Source organism: Delphinapterus leucas, chromosome 11, assembly GCF_059928025.1.
Source record: "Delphinapterus leucas isolate spDelLeu-1000000601 "Yukka" chromosome 11, BTC_Dleu_Yukka2, whole genome shotgun sequence".
Classification (NCBI taxonomy): domain Eukaryota; kingdom Metazoa; phylum Chordata; class Mammalia; order Artiodactyla; family Monodontidae; genus Delphinapterus; species Delphinapterus leucas.
In genome coordinates, this window is record NC_143139.1 from 64,351,379 (window position 1) to 64,368,447 (window position 17,069).

Here is a 17,069-nt window from a genome sequence, read left to right on the forward strand (position 1 = left end):
TTAAAATAAATTGCTCCATTCTTGTAAAAAAAAGCTCCTTTAATTCTTTTTAATCTGTGAAAACACCTATCACAGTCTAAAGTTCTAATTTATATATTAGTTATATATTTTTTCTCTTATAAAAATATCTTTTATTTTTCTTTGAATCTTCCAATGCTCAGCAGAGGGGTTTGTAAGTTTTAGGACACAATAAATGCCTTTGGAATCGTTTATTGGATTTGAGAGAGCTCTTCATTGTATGATTTACAAAAATTAATTTTTTTAATAGAAAAATCCTAGTACATTTAAATTAAGGAATTAAGACCTAAAGAAATTAAGGTTTAAGAAATTAAATCTAAAATCTCAATGAAGAAACTTATGCCATGGGTTTTATAAATATAAGGGAAACTTTTAAAGTGCATAACAAAAAAGCATGGCACTTCTCAAATGCTTTGTAGTTGTTCGTTAGCTTTCTCGTCATCTCTTGGGAAATAGACAATAATGTTGAGCAAATAGTCTTTTCTTAATGCAGTAAAATCACTTGCAAGAACATTTGCTCATTAAGAATCCAGTGATATTGAAATGCAGCACCATGTTTAAATTGATCTGTTTCTCTATTCTCGTTTTCTTTTCTACCATCCAATTTAGCCATTTGTAGATTTTGTACATTTGAAAATGTTAAAGCTTGCAAGTACAAATGTGTGTCCAATTAACTGTTCAACTATTTGTATGGAATTGTACATTCTGGGGTCCTAAGTTGATACTTCCTTCTTTCGCCCAAAGACATGATCAATTATTTTAAAAATGGAACTTATCAAAGACTGATTATTTTTGGAGCTGTCACTTTATGGATTGCATTAAAATACTATTTTTTCCTTTAGAGATCTTATAAATCATTTCTGAAATCTTTGAGATTGGCATTAACTATGTATGACAATTGTGCAGTTCTGTTTTTGTCAGCTTTATAAATGAATTTTATGATGCCAGTGCTGATGATCTGCCTTCTCCAGAGAACCCAGGGAGTTGTCAAACACTGCTCTGTTTTACAGCATTGGCACTTGTTTCCTTGGAATCTGCTGAAAGGCCAAACTACTTTCTCTATGTCCATGATGATGACACTCTTATTCTGAAACTGTGGGAGGTGAATTCAGCCTTTCGTCGGAGAGCCACATTTTTTCACCATCAGGGCCTCTGGATTCCTGGTTACAGTGCTTTTGAGTTATGCAGCAAGAAAGGCTTTTTCATCATATTGACAGATTCTAGTGCCAAAGCATCAAAATATGATGATTCTGAAGAATTTAAACATTTAAGTAGCTTCAGCATAGAAGGTATGTTTCCTGAGATCTTCAAATACAGATTAAGTAGATAACTTAAATAATGACAGAATATTTATTAGGTTTTAATTTAAAAATCATTTTTAATTAGTTGCATGACCTTAGTAAGTTTCTTAACCTCTCTGCCTCTCAGTTTATGCATCTGTAAAATGGGAGAAATAATAATACCTACTTCATAGGGTTATAGTATCACATAAGTTAATGTGGTAAATTGTTTAGAATAGCCTTAAATGATGTTATTTTTATGATTGCCTCAATGATTACTTTCAGTGCTGTCTGGGCTTTGGAAACAGAACTTACCCATGTCTCCTTGTTGTCTAGTTTTGTATCTACCTTTTCCTTCATTAGAAGGCAACTTCTCATATAGTTTGATTCTTAATGATAAAGACAATGTGTTTATCTCTGTTCTTTGAATACTACGGAGTCTGGTTCCACTGACCTCTAGAAGATTTTTCTGGTTCAGCAGAATCCTGGTATTATTTCTAGAGATCCTTGCTGTTCTATAGCTATTGAATTTTCTAAATTTCAGAGAGGAATCCTCACTGCCTTATCCAGTGTTTAAAAGTCATGCTTTATTTTCAAAACCTAAGAGCTCGATATCTGCCTTGGGTCTCCCAAACAAATTTTTTTCATTCTAACAGACTCTTCTAAGTCAGTCTAAGAGAGCTAATCATTTGCCTTTTTTTGTTGTGGATACATTTCTATAAATCTCTTTGGATTTTAGAAAATTCAAACTAAGCTTCAAATTTTTGCCTATTGAATGGGGCTCCTGGACTCATGAGAAAAAGAGTCACTGACATGGCTATACAACATGCTATAGAGTGAGCGTGATATTTTTACTTGAATTTACTTAAAAGTTGAATTTTGCAAGCCTTTATTTCCTCTCCAATACACAAATCTGCTGCATTAGAACCAGACCCAGTGGCCTTACCTGAGCTTTGGACAGCTGCAGCCAATGGCATCATCAAAATCTCAGAAACTCATCTTTGTGGGCTTCCCAAACCTAGGATACACTAGGGTTTTATTCTAGTCTTGGAACCAACCCTCTCTCATGCCTCATGATCCTAGTAACCCAGGTCTAATGAGTATTTTAATATTTAGATGCATAGATGCCTTCCAGAAAGCCTTATTTTCCTTCTCATACCTTGGAATTGAATTCCATATCTGAAGTCCAAGAAACATAACCTGCTTCCTGAACTTTCTCCCTTATGGAGCTGTCTCCTTCAGAGAGAGTTCTGGACTGCTGCAGAAGGACTGGTCTATGATGTGGGAAGGGGAAAATATTAGCAGAGTGTGCAGGAGAAAAATCTTCAGTCAAGGAAGGTTTTTCTAGCTACAAGCATGTATTATTAAAACCTATTCATTCATTTTTGTCATTAGATAATACTTACCGTGTACAAGGCAATGAGCTAAATTCTATGAGAAGAACAAAGATGGAGTGTTTTCCTTACGTCTGATGTCAGGCAATAAATATCTTTGGTCTTGTCATTTTTCCAGTTGTTTGAATTTGGCAAGTCACTTGGCTCCTCTCAGCCTCAATTCCTTCATTTATAAAATGGAGGTGATACCCACTCAACAGGATTGTTGCAAGGATAAAATAAAATTATGGACAAAAAATTATTTTGCAAAAAATAAAATTCCAAACAAGTGTATGCTATTATCATGATACATAGATCAATGAACACCCACTAAACATAAAGAAAGGAAGAAGATTTAGAATTTTCCTTGGCCTCCTGCACCTCTTGCTTTTTTAAATGTTTGGAAGATAAACTAACATTTTGATATTCAACCTGAGTATGAAATGCTTTGATCAGCAAGCAATTACAATGCTTTTTATTCCCCATAGGCCCTGTCTTTTCCACAGCATTATAATCAAAGAAAGGTCAAACCCTAAAGGTTTACTATCATAAATCATTATTTTTCAAGCTGTCCATTTTTGTACACAATCTAAATTTCATTTTTCCTCAGAAATCCAGGCAGCAGTGCCTTACAGGAGGATGTGTGAATGGAGATATGAACCTTGTGCCACTCCCTGTTTTAAAACGTGTAGTGACCCTGCAGCTCTAGCATGTAAATTTCTTCCACCGTAAGTCATGTTTAACCATTCATGAACAGATTCTAGCATTAGTAGATTCTGCTGTCAGTGATTTTTTTTTCTTAGATTAAAAAAATTCTTAACAATAATTTGTTCTAGATACTCATTCATGAATTTATTTTGTTTTATTCAAGCAGTAGTTATTGAGGGTCTGCTATATGCCAGCAATTCTTCTAGCTGTTAGGGATACAGTATTGAACAAAGTATTTACCTTTCCGCAGCTTAAACATTTTGTTGCATTGAGGCAGAGAATAAAAAATAAAAATGTAAATCTATAATGCAATATATTGTTAGATGGACTTATGTATTCTGGAGAAAAATAAAGGAAGGTAAGGAAGCATAAGGCAGGTGTGTGTGTGTTTGCTCATTAATGTAGGGTGGTCAGGGAAGAATAGGCTGACAAGGTGACATCTAGTAAGAGATGTGAAGGAAGTGAGGGAACTAGCCATGTGGATATCTGGGGAAAGAGCCTTTCAATCTGAGAAAAGTGTAAAGGTCCTGAGATGGGAATGTGTTTTGTGTGCTTGAGGATGAGCAAGGAGGCCAGTTAATTGGAGCAGAGTGAACAAAATTGAGAGGTAGGAGAAGAGAGCAGAGAATCATAGTGGTGGGTGAATCGTATAGGGCCTTGTAGCCTGTTGTGAGGACTCTTTTTTTTTTTTTTTTTTTGTGGTACGCGGGCCTCTCACTGTTGTGGCCTCTCCCGTCGCGGAGCACAGGCTCCGGACGCGCAGGCTCAGTGGCCATGGCTCACGGGCCCAGCCGCTCAGCGGCATGTGAGATCTTCCCAGACCGGGGCATGAACTCGTGTCCCCTGAATCGGCAGACAGACTCTCACCACTGCACCACCAGGGAAGCCCTGAGGACTCTTTTTCTCTGAGTAACATCCTGGTGTATTTTGGGCAGAGGAGTGACAGGATCTTTTAAAATGTTTACACTGGCTATTGCACTGACTTTTGGTGAGGGGAAGAACAAGGGCAGAACTGGGCAGTAATACAGACATGAAGGGGATTTGACTAGGTTGGTAGCCCTGGTGGTTATGTGGAAAGTGAACAGATTCTGGATATATTTTGAACTTAGGGCCATAAGGGATGCTGATAGAGTCAAGGTCAGTTATGAGAGAAAGAGGAGTTAAGGACTCCAGTTCAGGTCTCAGCATTTTGTAGGTTTCAGAATCATATGAAATCACCATTTTTGTGGTCAAAACTGGTCAAATATCAACAAACTCGAATGATTTCAATTTAACGGAAGGGCTGAGTTGCCATTTACTAAGATAAGGAAGATGTTAGGAGGAGCAGTTTGGAGGAAAAGCCAGGAATTTGGTTCTGAGGATTTTAAATTTCAAACTGAAAATTGTTCGTTGGATTTGGTGATCTGGAGAATAGGAAGAGGCAAAATGGAGATAAGCAATGTAACAACTTTTTTTTTTTTTAAGGAGTTTTGTTGTAAAGGAGAACAGAGAAATGCAACAGTAGTAGGAGGGAATATTTTTAAAAGAATCATTTTCTATTAGTCATTTATGAGCTTCTGCTCTACAACAAACACTGGCACTAGAAAAGGTTCTGACATATGAGTAAATGAGATGTAGCCCTTATTTCAAGGAGCTCACAGTCTTTAGGAAGAAGACAGGAACAATAGCAAATAATTGACAATACAGGGGAAAGAGGGCTAGAGGAATAACCACCACAACAACTAGCACATTGAAGTATTTACAGCATGACACATGCTGTGCTAAGTGCTGTACAATTGGTAATCTCATTATTCCCATTTTCAGAAGAGAAAACAAACCGAGGCACAGAGAAGTTAAGCAACTTGCCTCAGACCACACAGTTTGCAGGCAGCAGAGCCAGAGTTTGAACAACTACATCCTGTTGGGTAACAGGTGCTATGGGAACAGAGAGAAGGAAATGATATTTCTGTTTATTTTCTTAAAAATAAAAACAACCAGTTCTTTCTGAAAAGAAGTCTTCACCATTCACTTGGACCTCCCACATTCACAAACCTATTTCCTGTCTCTTCTGGGAGCCATCGGGAGGAGGGGAAATAACAGGGGCCCCATAGGAAGGAGAGCACGTGGGGGAGGAAGGAAGAAAGAGAGAGGGGCAAGGCCAGCCCTGGCACTGGGGAGGAAATGGAGCTATATTTTGAAGGGGCATTTGGCTAGTTTATTTCTTGTGGCATACCCAGTCTCCAGGGTGGTTGAACCCAGATCCTCAGTGCTTCCATTGTTTGGTCTGTAGCTCCCCCGAAGTTTCTTTTTTGGTATAGTTAGAACGCAGAGAAGAGACCCGGCATGAAACTTCACCCCTGCCAAACTGTTTCTCATCTCTGTCTTCACCACTACTTCTTTCTACTTCTTCCGGTTCCCTGGGCTGAGGCACCTCATTATGGCTCCCCCTGGTACTTGCCGTCCTGAGGGGAGACTCAAGTACTGAGTTGGCGTGTCAACATAGCCCTGCACGCCTCCTTCAAGTCCCCAGCAGAACCACCCTGCTTGTTCTAGATGATTTCAGTTTCTGGCACATAGCAAGTGTTGAAAATAAAAATATCTAGTGGAAATGAGAACTTTTATGAGAAAAGATGCCAACTAGCATACCACAGAGCCCATATGTAAGCAGAGCTATCCCTATTACATAATATACCTATTATAAGAACTGTTCTACATCTGAGGCATATTTATCAGTCAGAAGTTGACTAGATTACCAGTTGTATGACAAAATAAAGAGGACCCTGCTGTGTGCAACCGTGATGACATTTTAAAGGAACAAGTTACTGGGTTTTGGAAGATGATTTTAAAACGATAGCTGTGGTTTTGACTTGCATAAAGCAACTGCAGAATAATTGAGTTGCATAAAAAATGATGTTTATTTAATGTGAGGATAATCAACCGGCCCTAGTATTTTCAGTAATCTAGTAACTTTTTCTGTTTTGCTTGACAGAGTTTAGAGTAGGATAGGAATATCATATACTGGTTAAAATTTTATTATTTAAGTTCACTTTATGAAATAAATAATTGGTCTTATAAGCTGAGCTGTTAATGTTTTTTAAAAAAATTTGTGAAGGAAGTATCCAAGAGATGGCCAAAGGGTCTCTGTTAAAAAGAGAAATTAGCTTTTCTTGGTTTTGGATTTCCTTCCATGAAAGAGTGCCCTCTGGTGGCAACACGTGCCCCTAGTGTCAAGTGAATTGGAAAGGGGCTGTATTTTTGGTCCAAATCTTTTACTTTATAGATAAGGCAAATGGAAATGTTTTAAAATATTAAAAATAGTATCATAGCCTGCTCGTGTATTTGAGAGGCAGATAAGCAAGCCTTTTTTAAACTATATGTACAGTAATTCTCTCTAGTAGGTATGAATCTAATAATTGGTTGTACATGAAGGATATATTTCTTTTGCATCAGAATAAATTGGACTCTGAGGAAGAGAAGGAAGACTTTACCTCAGTCATTATCTTGGCTTCATTCCCTTAGAGGATAAGCATTCAGGATGGTCCTGCCTGTTTTTGGTCCCCGATTCCCAAGCCCATGCTTCTTGAAATGTGGGCCTCCTGATTTCATGTGCCACACACAAGACCAGACGTTTTGGGGCTTCAAATTCAGTCTCCTTAGGCTCATACACAACGACCTTCTCCCAGAGCACGGCCACTATTTTGGGCACAGGCCTTGAGGCTCTTGAGAACTGCAGCCTCTGCCATCCCCCTTCCCTGTTCTCAGAGAAGAGCAACCATGTCCCACCTCCATCTCTGCCACCCAGAGATTTCTAACTACTTTTCAATGACTTCAGGGCTTAATAATAAGCAGGGAGAGCCCCTGAACATTCTGTTTTTGTTCTACCAACATCCTTATGGATATTCAAAGAGTGTGTCTCTCTGCTTATATGTTGGGGAGTATAGGAAAGTAACGATATGATGAACATAGAGTAAAATCACAATTATAGAACATGGCCTTAGTGTGTCCCAAACATAAGTGTATGTTTTGAAAATTCTGTGTTCAGATTCTGCCTCAATCATGAATATTTCTTTATCATCCACTAGCTTGTGATTTCATACAATGAGGTATGATGGAATAACAGCAAGCAGAGCACTGCTTAGTGCTTGACAAGGAGAATAGAAGAATTTTAGGAAAACTGTATCTTAGTTTCCTATATTAAATGTAATATATTTTTGTATTAAAATTTTTTCTTACTTTAATTTTTTTTTATCTAAAGGGTTGAAGGATGCTTGCCCTACTGCCCTAAAACTATGATCCTTGATGAAGTCACTCTCAAATGTGTTTACCCAGAAGACTGTAAGTGTGAACCTTACTTCACTTATTCTGAAAAGTAAAATACTTGAATATTTTTTATATGATGGCAAGTGACTATAAACAGAAGTTTTGGACAGACAATAAACCTTCATGAGATTCTTATTCATTGTCCTTTTCAAAGTTTTTGGATTCTGAATTACTTTCTAAACCATGTGAGTCTTTGCTCTCACATTCCTTCTGCAACCTCTCTCCCAAAGTATTTTCCTTAAAGCTAAACATCCTTATATGAACTATGTGGGCTTCACTTTAAGCAAAACAGATTAAAGAAGAGTATCTTTGATTCTTTGTAGGCATACCTCTGATTCCCACAGAACCAGCATTAATTTCTCCAGGTAAGCCATCTCTACCCATGTTTACAGGTATCGTTACAACTTTAGACACTAAACTTAGCATCATGTAATTTAAATCTTGGCACTCCTAAACAGCTACTGGTGTTAGTACTATCCCATCCATGAGAGAACCCAGCAGTCACTTTGGTCTCACTAAGTAGCTGTTCACTGGATTAACAAGCCACATTTTCAGAATGGCTTCTACATTTGGTCCACCTCTGTCCCATTTCAGTTAGTATAGATAATAAGAACTTCCCTCACGTTTTTGCCTAGAATTTAGCTTTTGCTAAATCCTGATTAAATTTTCACAGTGACTAAGTTGACGCTGAAGAGACTTTAAGGCAAATGAAGTCATCCTTTAAGCACTTTTATTCTCATTCCTGTGTTCTCTCACAGCCTCTGGAGGAGGCATTCTGGGCTCAAACCCTCACTTCGCTCCCTCACTGTGAAAATTGCCTCAGGAAAGGATTGAATAAATCCACTCACAGTGAGGCTTGACAAACCTAATGTATTATATCTCCTGGGGTTATAATTTAGAAAAATTCAGATATTTATTCTTTAAATATGTTTGACAAGCTTTCATTGAGTGTCAACACTGCCAGGTACTGTCCTGACACTGGGGGTGGGGAGCGGGGAGGAAGGGAGAATGGTGAACAAGTCACAGCTCCAACACTGAAACAGCGAATAGTCCATAGGCTGTTGTGATATTACGGTAGGAGTAAGTCCAAGCGGTAAGCAGGAGGGGTCTTATTCTGGACGTGTGGTCTCAGTTGGCTAACAGAAGGTCAGAGGTGGATAGCTAGAAGGAGGAAGTGTGTGCACGTGCAAAGGCCTGCAGCCGAGAGGGAACCCGTCACACAGAGGGGCTTCAAGCAGGTCATCGTACCTTGAGAGTGTGGTGTGGGGGAATTGTGCCAAGAGGTGGTCTGGAAGAGATGTTTAGAGGCCAGATCACAAACGGCCCATGAGGAAAATTGTTGGGTTTGTGTTTTTTTCTGAGGGCCATGGCGAATCACTGGAGGATTTTAATAAGTCCTGTGACATCTTCCAAATAATAGTCTCGCTACAATCATCGCTATTACTACTATTTTTTTTAAATTATGATATTTATTATTTTATTTTTATTTTTATTTTTTTCACACACACACACTGTATTTTATTTTTACAAGAGATAAATAAACTGACACCAAGCATTGTAAATGCATGACCACAACAAAAGCAACAATGATTGCAATTACCAAACACGAAACACGCTCATACTATATCATAATATTGACATTCAGTCCAGTAATCATCCACTGTAACAGCTCCTTTACTTTGCAGTGAAAATTGATTTGTATAGTTTTTGTCTCTGAGTCCTTGTGGGATTTTTTTTTTTTATTCAAACAGAAAGTCACAAAGATTATAATCATCCTCACCAGTTCACTCAGTCCCATGTAATTAATTTTTTTTCATTTTGATCTTTTGTTAGCACTTTTATGAATTCATCAGTTTTCCATGAGAGTTCTGAAAATGCTTATTCCTTCAGTTCAGCAGTATAGTCAGTTACCAGAAACCTGTACTTGTCAGAGTCTTTTCCATGAATTCCTTGAAGATGAAACCCTTTTATAGGAACATTTTTGCAAAAGCATCAGAGTGCACCCAGAACTGTCTGTAAATGACAAAAGACTTAAAAATGACCACGGTTAAAGATGTGATGAAAGTTCATAATAATGCAGTTGACAAGGAAATTTAGTTATTTCTGAGATATACATTTTAAAGTAATAACTAGAATTATGACATAACATTATACCAGAACATATAAGATTTTTAGAAATTTCATGTAATGTCTGAATCATTTATATTAACATATTTCCATACAAATAACCCAAAGAAAGTTTAGTATTAGTTGTTTTTCTTTTTGTTTGTTTGTTTTTTTATACAGCAGGTTCTTATTATTCATCAATCTTTTTTTTTTGTGGCACACGGGCCTCTCACTGTTGTGGCCTCTCCCGTTGTGGAGCACAGGCTCTGGACGCGCAGGCTCAGCAGCCATGGCTCACGGGCCCAGCCGCTCCGTGGCATGTGGGATCTTCCCGGACCGGGGCACGAACCCGTGTCCCCTGCATCGGCGGGCGGACTCTCAACCACTGCGCCACCAGGGAAGCCCTGCATGTGTCTTTTTGAATTATGGTTTTCGCTGGGTATATGCCCAGTAGTGGGATTGCTGGATCATATGGTAATTCTATTTTTAGTTTTTTCAGGAACCTCCATACTGTTCTCCATAGTGGCTGTATCAGTTTACATTCCCACCAACAGTGCAAGAGGGTTCCCTTTTCTCCACACCCTCTCCAGCATTTGTTGTTTGTAGATTTTCTGATGATGCCCATTCTAACTGGTGTGAGGTGATACCTCATTGTAGTTTTGATTTGAATTTCTCTAATAATTAGTGATGTTGAGCAGCTTTTCATGTGCTTCTTGGCCATCCGTATGTCTTCTTTGGAGAAATGTCTATTTAGATCTTCTGCCCATTTTTTGATTGGGTTGTTTGTTTCTTTAATATTGAGCTGCATGAGCTGTTTATATATTTTGGAGATTACTTCTTTGTCCATTGATTCATTGCAAATATTTTCTCCCATTCTGAGGGTTGTCTTTTCATCTTGTTTATGGTTTACTTTGCTGTGCCAAAGCTTTAAAGTTTCATTAGGTCCCATTTGTTTATTTTTGTTTTTATTTCCATTACTCTAGGAGGTGGGTCAAAAAAGATCTTGCTGTGATTTATTTCAGTGTTCTTCCTTTGTTTTCCTCTAAGTGTTTTATTGTGTCTGGTCTTACATTTAGGTCTCAAATCCATTTTGAGTTTATTTCTGTGTATGGTGTTAGGGAGTGTTCTAATTTCATTCCTTTTTTTAAAAAAAATAATTTATTTATTTTATTTATTTTTGGCTGCGTTGGGTCTTCGTTGGTGTGTGCGGGCCTTCTCTAGTTGTGGAGAGTGTGGGCTAGTCTTAGTTGCAGTGTGCATGCTTACTGTGGTGGCTTCTCTTGTTGTGGATCATGGGCTCCAGGCTCACGGGCTTCAGTAGTTGTGGCACATGGGCTCAGCAGTCGTGGCACACGGGCCCAGCTGCTCCACGGCATGTGGGATCTTCCCGGACCAGGGCTCAAACCTGTGTCTCCTGCACCAGCAGGCAGATTCTTAACCACTGCGCCACCAGGGAAGCCACTCTAATGTCATTCTTTTACATGTAGCTGTCCAGTGTTCCCAACACCACTTATTGAAGAGACTGTCTTTTCTTCATTGTATATCCTTGCCTCCTTTGTCATAGATTAGTTGACCATAGGTGCGTGGGTTTATCTCTGGGATTTCTATCTTGTTCCATTGATCTATGTTTCTGTTTTTGTGACAGTACCATATTGTCTTGATTACTGTAGCTTTGTAGTAGAGTTTGAAGTCAGGGAGTCTGATTCCTCCAGCTCTGTTTTTTTCCCTCAAGATTGCTTTGGCTATTTGGGGTCTTTTGTGTCTCCATACAAATTTTAAGATGATTTGTTCTAGTTCTGTAAAAAATGCCATTGGTAATTTGATAGGGATTGCATTGAATCTGTAGATTGCTTTGGGTACTATAGTCATTTTCACAATATTGATTCTTCCAATCCAAGAACATGGTATATCTCTCCATCTGTTGGTATCATCTTTAATATCTTTCATCAGTGTCTTATAGTTTTCTGCATACAGGTCTTTTGTCTCCCTAGGTAGGTTTATTCCTAGGTATTTTATTCTTTTTGTTGCAATGGTAAATGGGAGTGTTTCCATAATTTCTCTTTCAGATTTTTCATCATTAGTGTCTAGGAATGCAAGAGATTTCTGTGCATTAATTTTGTATCCTGCAACTTTACCAAATTCATTGATTAGCTCTAGTAGTTTTCTGGTGGCATTTTTAGGATTCTCTATGTATAGTATCATGTCATCTGCAAACAGTGACAGTTTTACTTCTTCTTTTCCAATTTGTATTCCTTTTATTTCTTTTTGTCTCTGATTGCTGTGGCTAGGACTTCCAAAGCTATGTTGAATAATAGTGGTGAGAGTGGACATCCTTGTCTCGTTCCTGATCTTAGAGGAAATGCTTTCAGGTTTTCACCATTGAGAATGATGTTTGCTGTGGGTTTGTTGTAAATGGCCTTTATTATGTTGAGGTAGGTTCCCTCTATGCCCACTTTCTGGAGAGTTTTTATCATAAATGGGTATTGAATTTTGTCAAAAGCTTTTTCTGCATCTACTGAGATGATCATATGGTTTTTTTTTTTGCGGTACACGGGCCTTTCACTGTTTGGGCCTCTCCCGTTGCGGAGCACAGGCTTCGGACGCACAGGCTCAGCGGCCATGGCTCACGGGCCTAGCTGCTCCGCAGCATGTGGAATCTTCCCAGATTGGGGCACGAACCCATGTCCCCTGCAACGGCAGTGGACTCTCAACCAGTACGCCACCAGGGAAGCCCGATCATATGGTTTTTATTCTTCAATTTGTTAAAATAGTGCATCGCATTGATTGATTTGTGTATATTGAAGAATCCTTGCATCCCTGGGATAAATCCCACTTGATCGTGGTGTATGATCCTTTTAATGTGTTGTTGGATTCTGTTTGCTAGTATTTTGTTGAGGATTTTTGCATCTATATTCATCAGTGATATTGGTCTGTAATTTTCTGTTTTTGTAGTATCTTTGTCTGGTTTTGGTATCAGGGTGATGGTGGCCTCGTAGATTGAGTTTGGGGGTGTTCCTTCCTCTGCAATTTTTTGGAAGAGTTTGAGAAGGATGGGTGTTAGCTCTTCTCTAAATGTTTGATAGAATTCACCTGTGAAGCCATCTGGTCCTGGACTTTTGTTTGTTGGAAGATTTTTAATCACAGTTTCAATTTCATTACTTGTGATTGGGCTGTTCATAGTTTCTATTTCTTCCTGATTCAGTCTGGGAAGGTTATACCTTTCTAAGAATTTGTCCATTTCTTCCAGGTTGTCCATTTTATTGGCATAGAGTTGCTTGTAGTAGTCTCTTAGGATGCTTTGTATTTCTGCGGTGTCTGTTGTAACTTTTCCTTTTTCATTTCTAATTTTATTGATTTGAGTCCTCTCCCTGTTTTTCTTGATGAGTCTGGCTAATGGTTTATCAATTTTGTTTACCTTCTCAAAGAACCAGCTTTTAGTTTTATTGATCTTTGCTCTTGTTTTCTTTTATTTCATTTATTTCTGCTCTGATCTTTATGATTTCTTTCCTTCTGCTAACTTTGGGTTTTTTTGTTCTTCTTTCTCTAGTTCCTTTAGGTGTAAGGTTAGATTGTTTACTTGAGATTTTTCTTGTTTCTTGAGGTAGGCTTTTATAGCTATAAACTTCCCTCTTAGAACTGCTTTTGCTGCATCCCATAGGTTTTGGATCCTCGTGTTTTCATTGTCATTTGTCTCTAGGTATTTTTTGATTTCCTCTTTGATTTCTTCAGTGATCTCTTGGTTATTTAGTAACGTATTGTTTAGCCTCCATGTGTTTTTGTTTTTTACGGTTTTTTCCCTGTAATTCATTTCTAATCTCATAGCGTTGTGGTCAGAAAAGATGCTTGATATGATTTCAATTTTCTTAAATTTACTGAGGCTTGATTTGTGACCCAAGATGTGATCTATCCTGGAGGATGTTCCATGCACACATGAGAAGAAACTGTAATCTGCTGTTTTTGGATGGAATGTCCTATAAATATCAATTAAATCTATCTGACCTATTGTGTCATTTAAAGCTTGTGTTTCTTTGTTAATTTTCTGTCTGGATGATCTGTCCATTGGTGTAAGTGAGGTGTTAAATTCCCCCACTAGTATTGTGTTACTGTCGATTTCCTCTTTTATAGCTGTTAGCAGTTGCCTTATGTATTGAAGTGCTCCTATGTTGGGTGCATATATATTTATAATTGTTATATCTTCTTCTTGGATTGGTCCCTTGATCATTTTGTAGTGTCCTTCCTTGTCTCTTGTAACATTCTTTATTTTAAAGTCTATTTTATCTGATATGAGTATAACTACTCCAGCTTTCTTTTGATTTCCATTTGCATGGCATATCTTTTTCCATCCCCTCACTTTCAGTCTGTATGTGTCCCTAGGTCTGAAGTGGGTCTCTTGTAGACAGCATATATATATGGGTCTTGTTTTTGTATCCATTCAGCAAGACTGTGTCTTTTAGTTGGAGCATTTAATCCATTCACATTTAAGGTAATTATCAATATGTATGTTCCTAATACCATTTTCTTAATTTTGGGGGGGGGTTTGTTTTTGTAGGTCCTTTTCTTCTCTTGTGTTTCCCACTTAGAGAAATTCCTTTAGCATTTGTTGTAGAGCTGGTTTGGTGGTGCTGAATTCTCTTAGCTTTTGCTTGTCTGTAAAGCTTTTGATTTCTCCATCGAATCTGAATGAGATCCTTGCCGGGTAGAGTATATCATGCCACTGTATATCATGCCAGGCTGCAGGATTGTAGTTCTTCTTGCTTCTGCTATCTGCCCTCTTGTGGATGAGGCTATCTAAGAGGCTTGATGGGAGGGACTGGTGGTGGGTAGAGCTGACTGTTGCTGTGGTGGGCAGAGCTCAGTAAAACTTTAATCCGCTTGTCTGCTGATGGGTGGGGCTGGGTTCCCCCTCTGTTGGTTGTTTGGCCTGAGGCAACCCAACGCTGGAACCTACCTGGGCTCTTTGTTGGGGCTAATGGGGGACTCTGGGAGGGCTCACGCCAAGGAGTACTTCCCAGAACTTCTGCTGCCAGTGTCCTTGTCCCCACATTGAACCAGAGCCACCCCCCGCCTCTGCAGGAGACCTTCCAACACTAGCAGGTAGGTGTGGTTCAGTCACCCCAGGGTCACAGCTCCTTCCCCTGGGTCCCGATGTGCACACTACTTTGTGTGTGTCCCCCAAGTGTGGAGTCTCTGTTTCTCCCAGTCCTGTCGAAGTCCTGCAATCAATTCCCACTAGGCTTCAAAGTCTGATTCTCTAGGAATTCCTCCTCCCGTTGCCGGACCCCCAGATTGGGAAGCCTGACGTGGGGCTCAGAACCTTCACTCCAGTGGGTGGACTTCTGTGGTAGAAGTGTTCTCCAGTCTGTGAGTCACCCACCCAGCAGTTATGGGATTTGATTTTGCTGTGATTGCGCCCCTCCTACAGTCTCATTGTGGCTTCTCCTTTGTCTTTGGACGTGGGGTATCTTTTCTGGTGAGTTCCAGTGTCTTCCTGTCGATGACTGTCCAGCAGCTAGTTGTGATTCTGGTGTTCTCGCAAGAGGGAGTGAGAGCATGTCCTTCTACTCCGCTGTCTTGGTTCCTCCCCAACTCATTACTCCTATTCTTAATAGCTACCATTTACTGAGTACTTACTATGTGTCAGGCATTGGAGTACGGACTTTGCATGTATCTAATCTTTATGAGAAAGCTAAGAGAGAGGTCTTATTATTAGCACTGTAGAGATGAGGAATTACTCTACTGCTGTAAAATTTTAGGCATCAGTGAATTTAGTATAGTTTAAAGCATATTTTGAGAGGGGCTTGTAGTACTTTCCCTGTGTTGTATAATCTACGGAGTGAATAAATTTAGAATAGCACTGCATGTACTAAATCTGGGACATACACTGTTAATTCCTCTAAGTACTGCTGTCTACTTTGCATTCTGTAATATCCCCCCAAATCAATAGTCATTGTATATTTTAAACATCTAAAACAATTTAAAGTACCGTGGTCACTATATTGGGGAGATAGATTTTACTCCATGACCCTCAGAAGTAAGAAAACTACCCTGTAAAATTATTTTTATTTGTAGATGATATGATCCTGTATACAGATTATTCTAAAGTATCCACTAAAACCTGTTAGCACTAATTAATGGGCAAATAGTAATACATCAACAAGCTTACAGAAAAAAAAGACCAGTGACTAAAATCAATTGTGTTTCTATGTACTAGCAATGAACAATCTAAAAATGAAATGAAGAAAGCAATTCTATTTACAGTAGCATAAAATATGTAGGAATACATTTGGCAAAAGAAGTATATGACTTGTACAATGAAAACTACAAAATGTTATTGAAGGAATTAGGAAGATCAAAATAAATGGAAAGCCATCTCATGTTCCTGGGAGACTTAATATTGCTAAAATGACAATGCTCCCAAATTTTATTTACAGATTTAATGCAATACCTATCAAAATCCCAGTTACTTCTTTGCAGAAATTGACAAAGTGACCCTACATTCATATGGAAATGCAGGGAACCTAGAATAGCCAAAATAATCTTGAAAAAGGAAAAAGTTTTAAGACCCATACTTTGCAATTTAAAACTTACTACAAAGCTATAGTTATTACGACAAGCTTGATTATTATAATTCTACCCCAAGACAGTGCTTATAACCCATTGATGATTTTAGGAAACAATGGACTACTTTATTGCTGAGATCACTCAGACCCCCAGTTATCAGAATTTTTCATGACTCTGTGCTTGCTCTGGGCTGGAACTTTGTCTCCTATTACTTTGCTCAAACATTTATGATGATGGAAATGAAGATATTTAAGTCTGTAAAAATTTCATATTCTCTAGAAGATACAACATCTAATATACCATGAACACTGTTTATAGGACCAAGCAATGGGAATTTTTATTCTACTTCATTTATTTTGTAAGTTAGAAGCCATAAAATAAGTACAAAATTAAGGTTATTTATGGAATTTATTTAACAAAAAAATAAAAGTTTTGTCTAATGTCATTGTGGTAGGCTGAATAATGGCCCTCCAAAGATGTCCATGTCTTAATGCCCAGAATTTATAAATATGGGACCTTACATGCTAAAGGGACTTTGCAGATGTGATAAAGTTAACAATTTTGAGATGGGGAAGTTATCCTGGATTATCCATGTGAGCCCAATGTAATCATAAGGGTCCTTATAAAAGAGAAGGAGGAGGGTCAGAGTCAGAGAAGGTGTCACATGTCAGATGTCAGAATCAGCAGGGAAGGAGAAAGGGAGGGAGGGAGAGAAAGAGAGAGA

The 17,069-nt window shown here is 38.5% G+C and overlaps 1 protein-coding gene across 1 annotated transcript in view; it reads left to right on the forward strand.

The window, feature by feature from the left end:
• The window catches only part of OTOGL (otogelin like), a 147,461-nt gene that overhangs the window by 89,959 nt on the left and 40,433 nt on the right, over positions 1 to 17,069 (forward strand). The window contains exons 33-37 of the mRNA XM_089921078.1: positions 1,029 to 1,307; positions 3,282 to 3,399; positions 7,614 to 7,693; positions 8,002 to 8,043; positions 8,914 to 8,922. Coding sequence (XP_089777204.1) covers positions 1,029 to 1,307; positions 3,282 to 3,399; positions 7,614 to 7,693; positions 8,002 to 8,043; positions 8,914 to 8,922 — 528 coding nt within the window. The remainder of the gene's footprint in view (positions 1 to 1,028; positions 1,308 to 3,281; positions 3,400 to 7,613; positions 7,694 to 8,001; positions 8,044 to 8,913; positions 8,923 to 17,069) is intronic.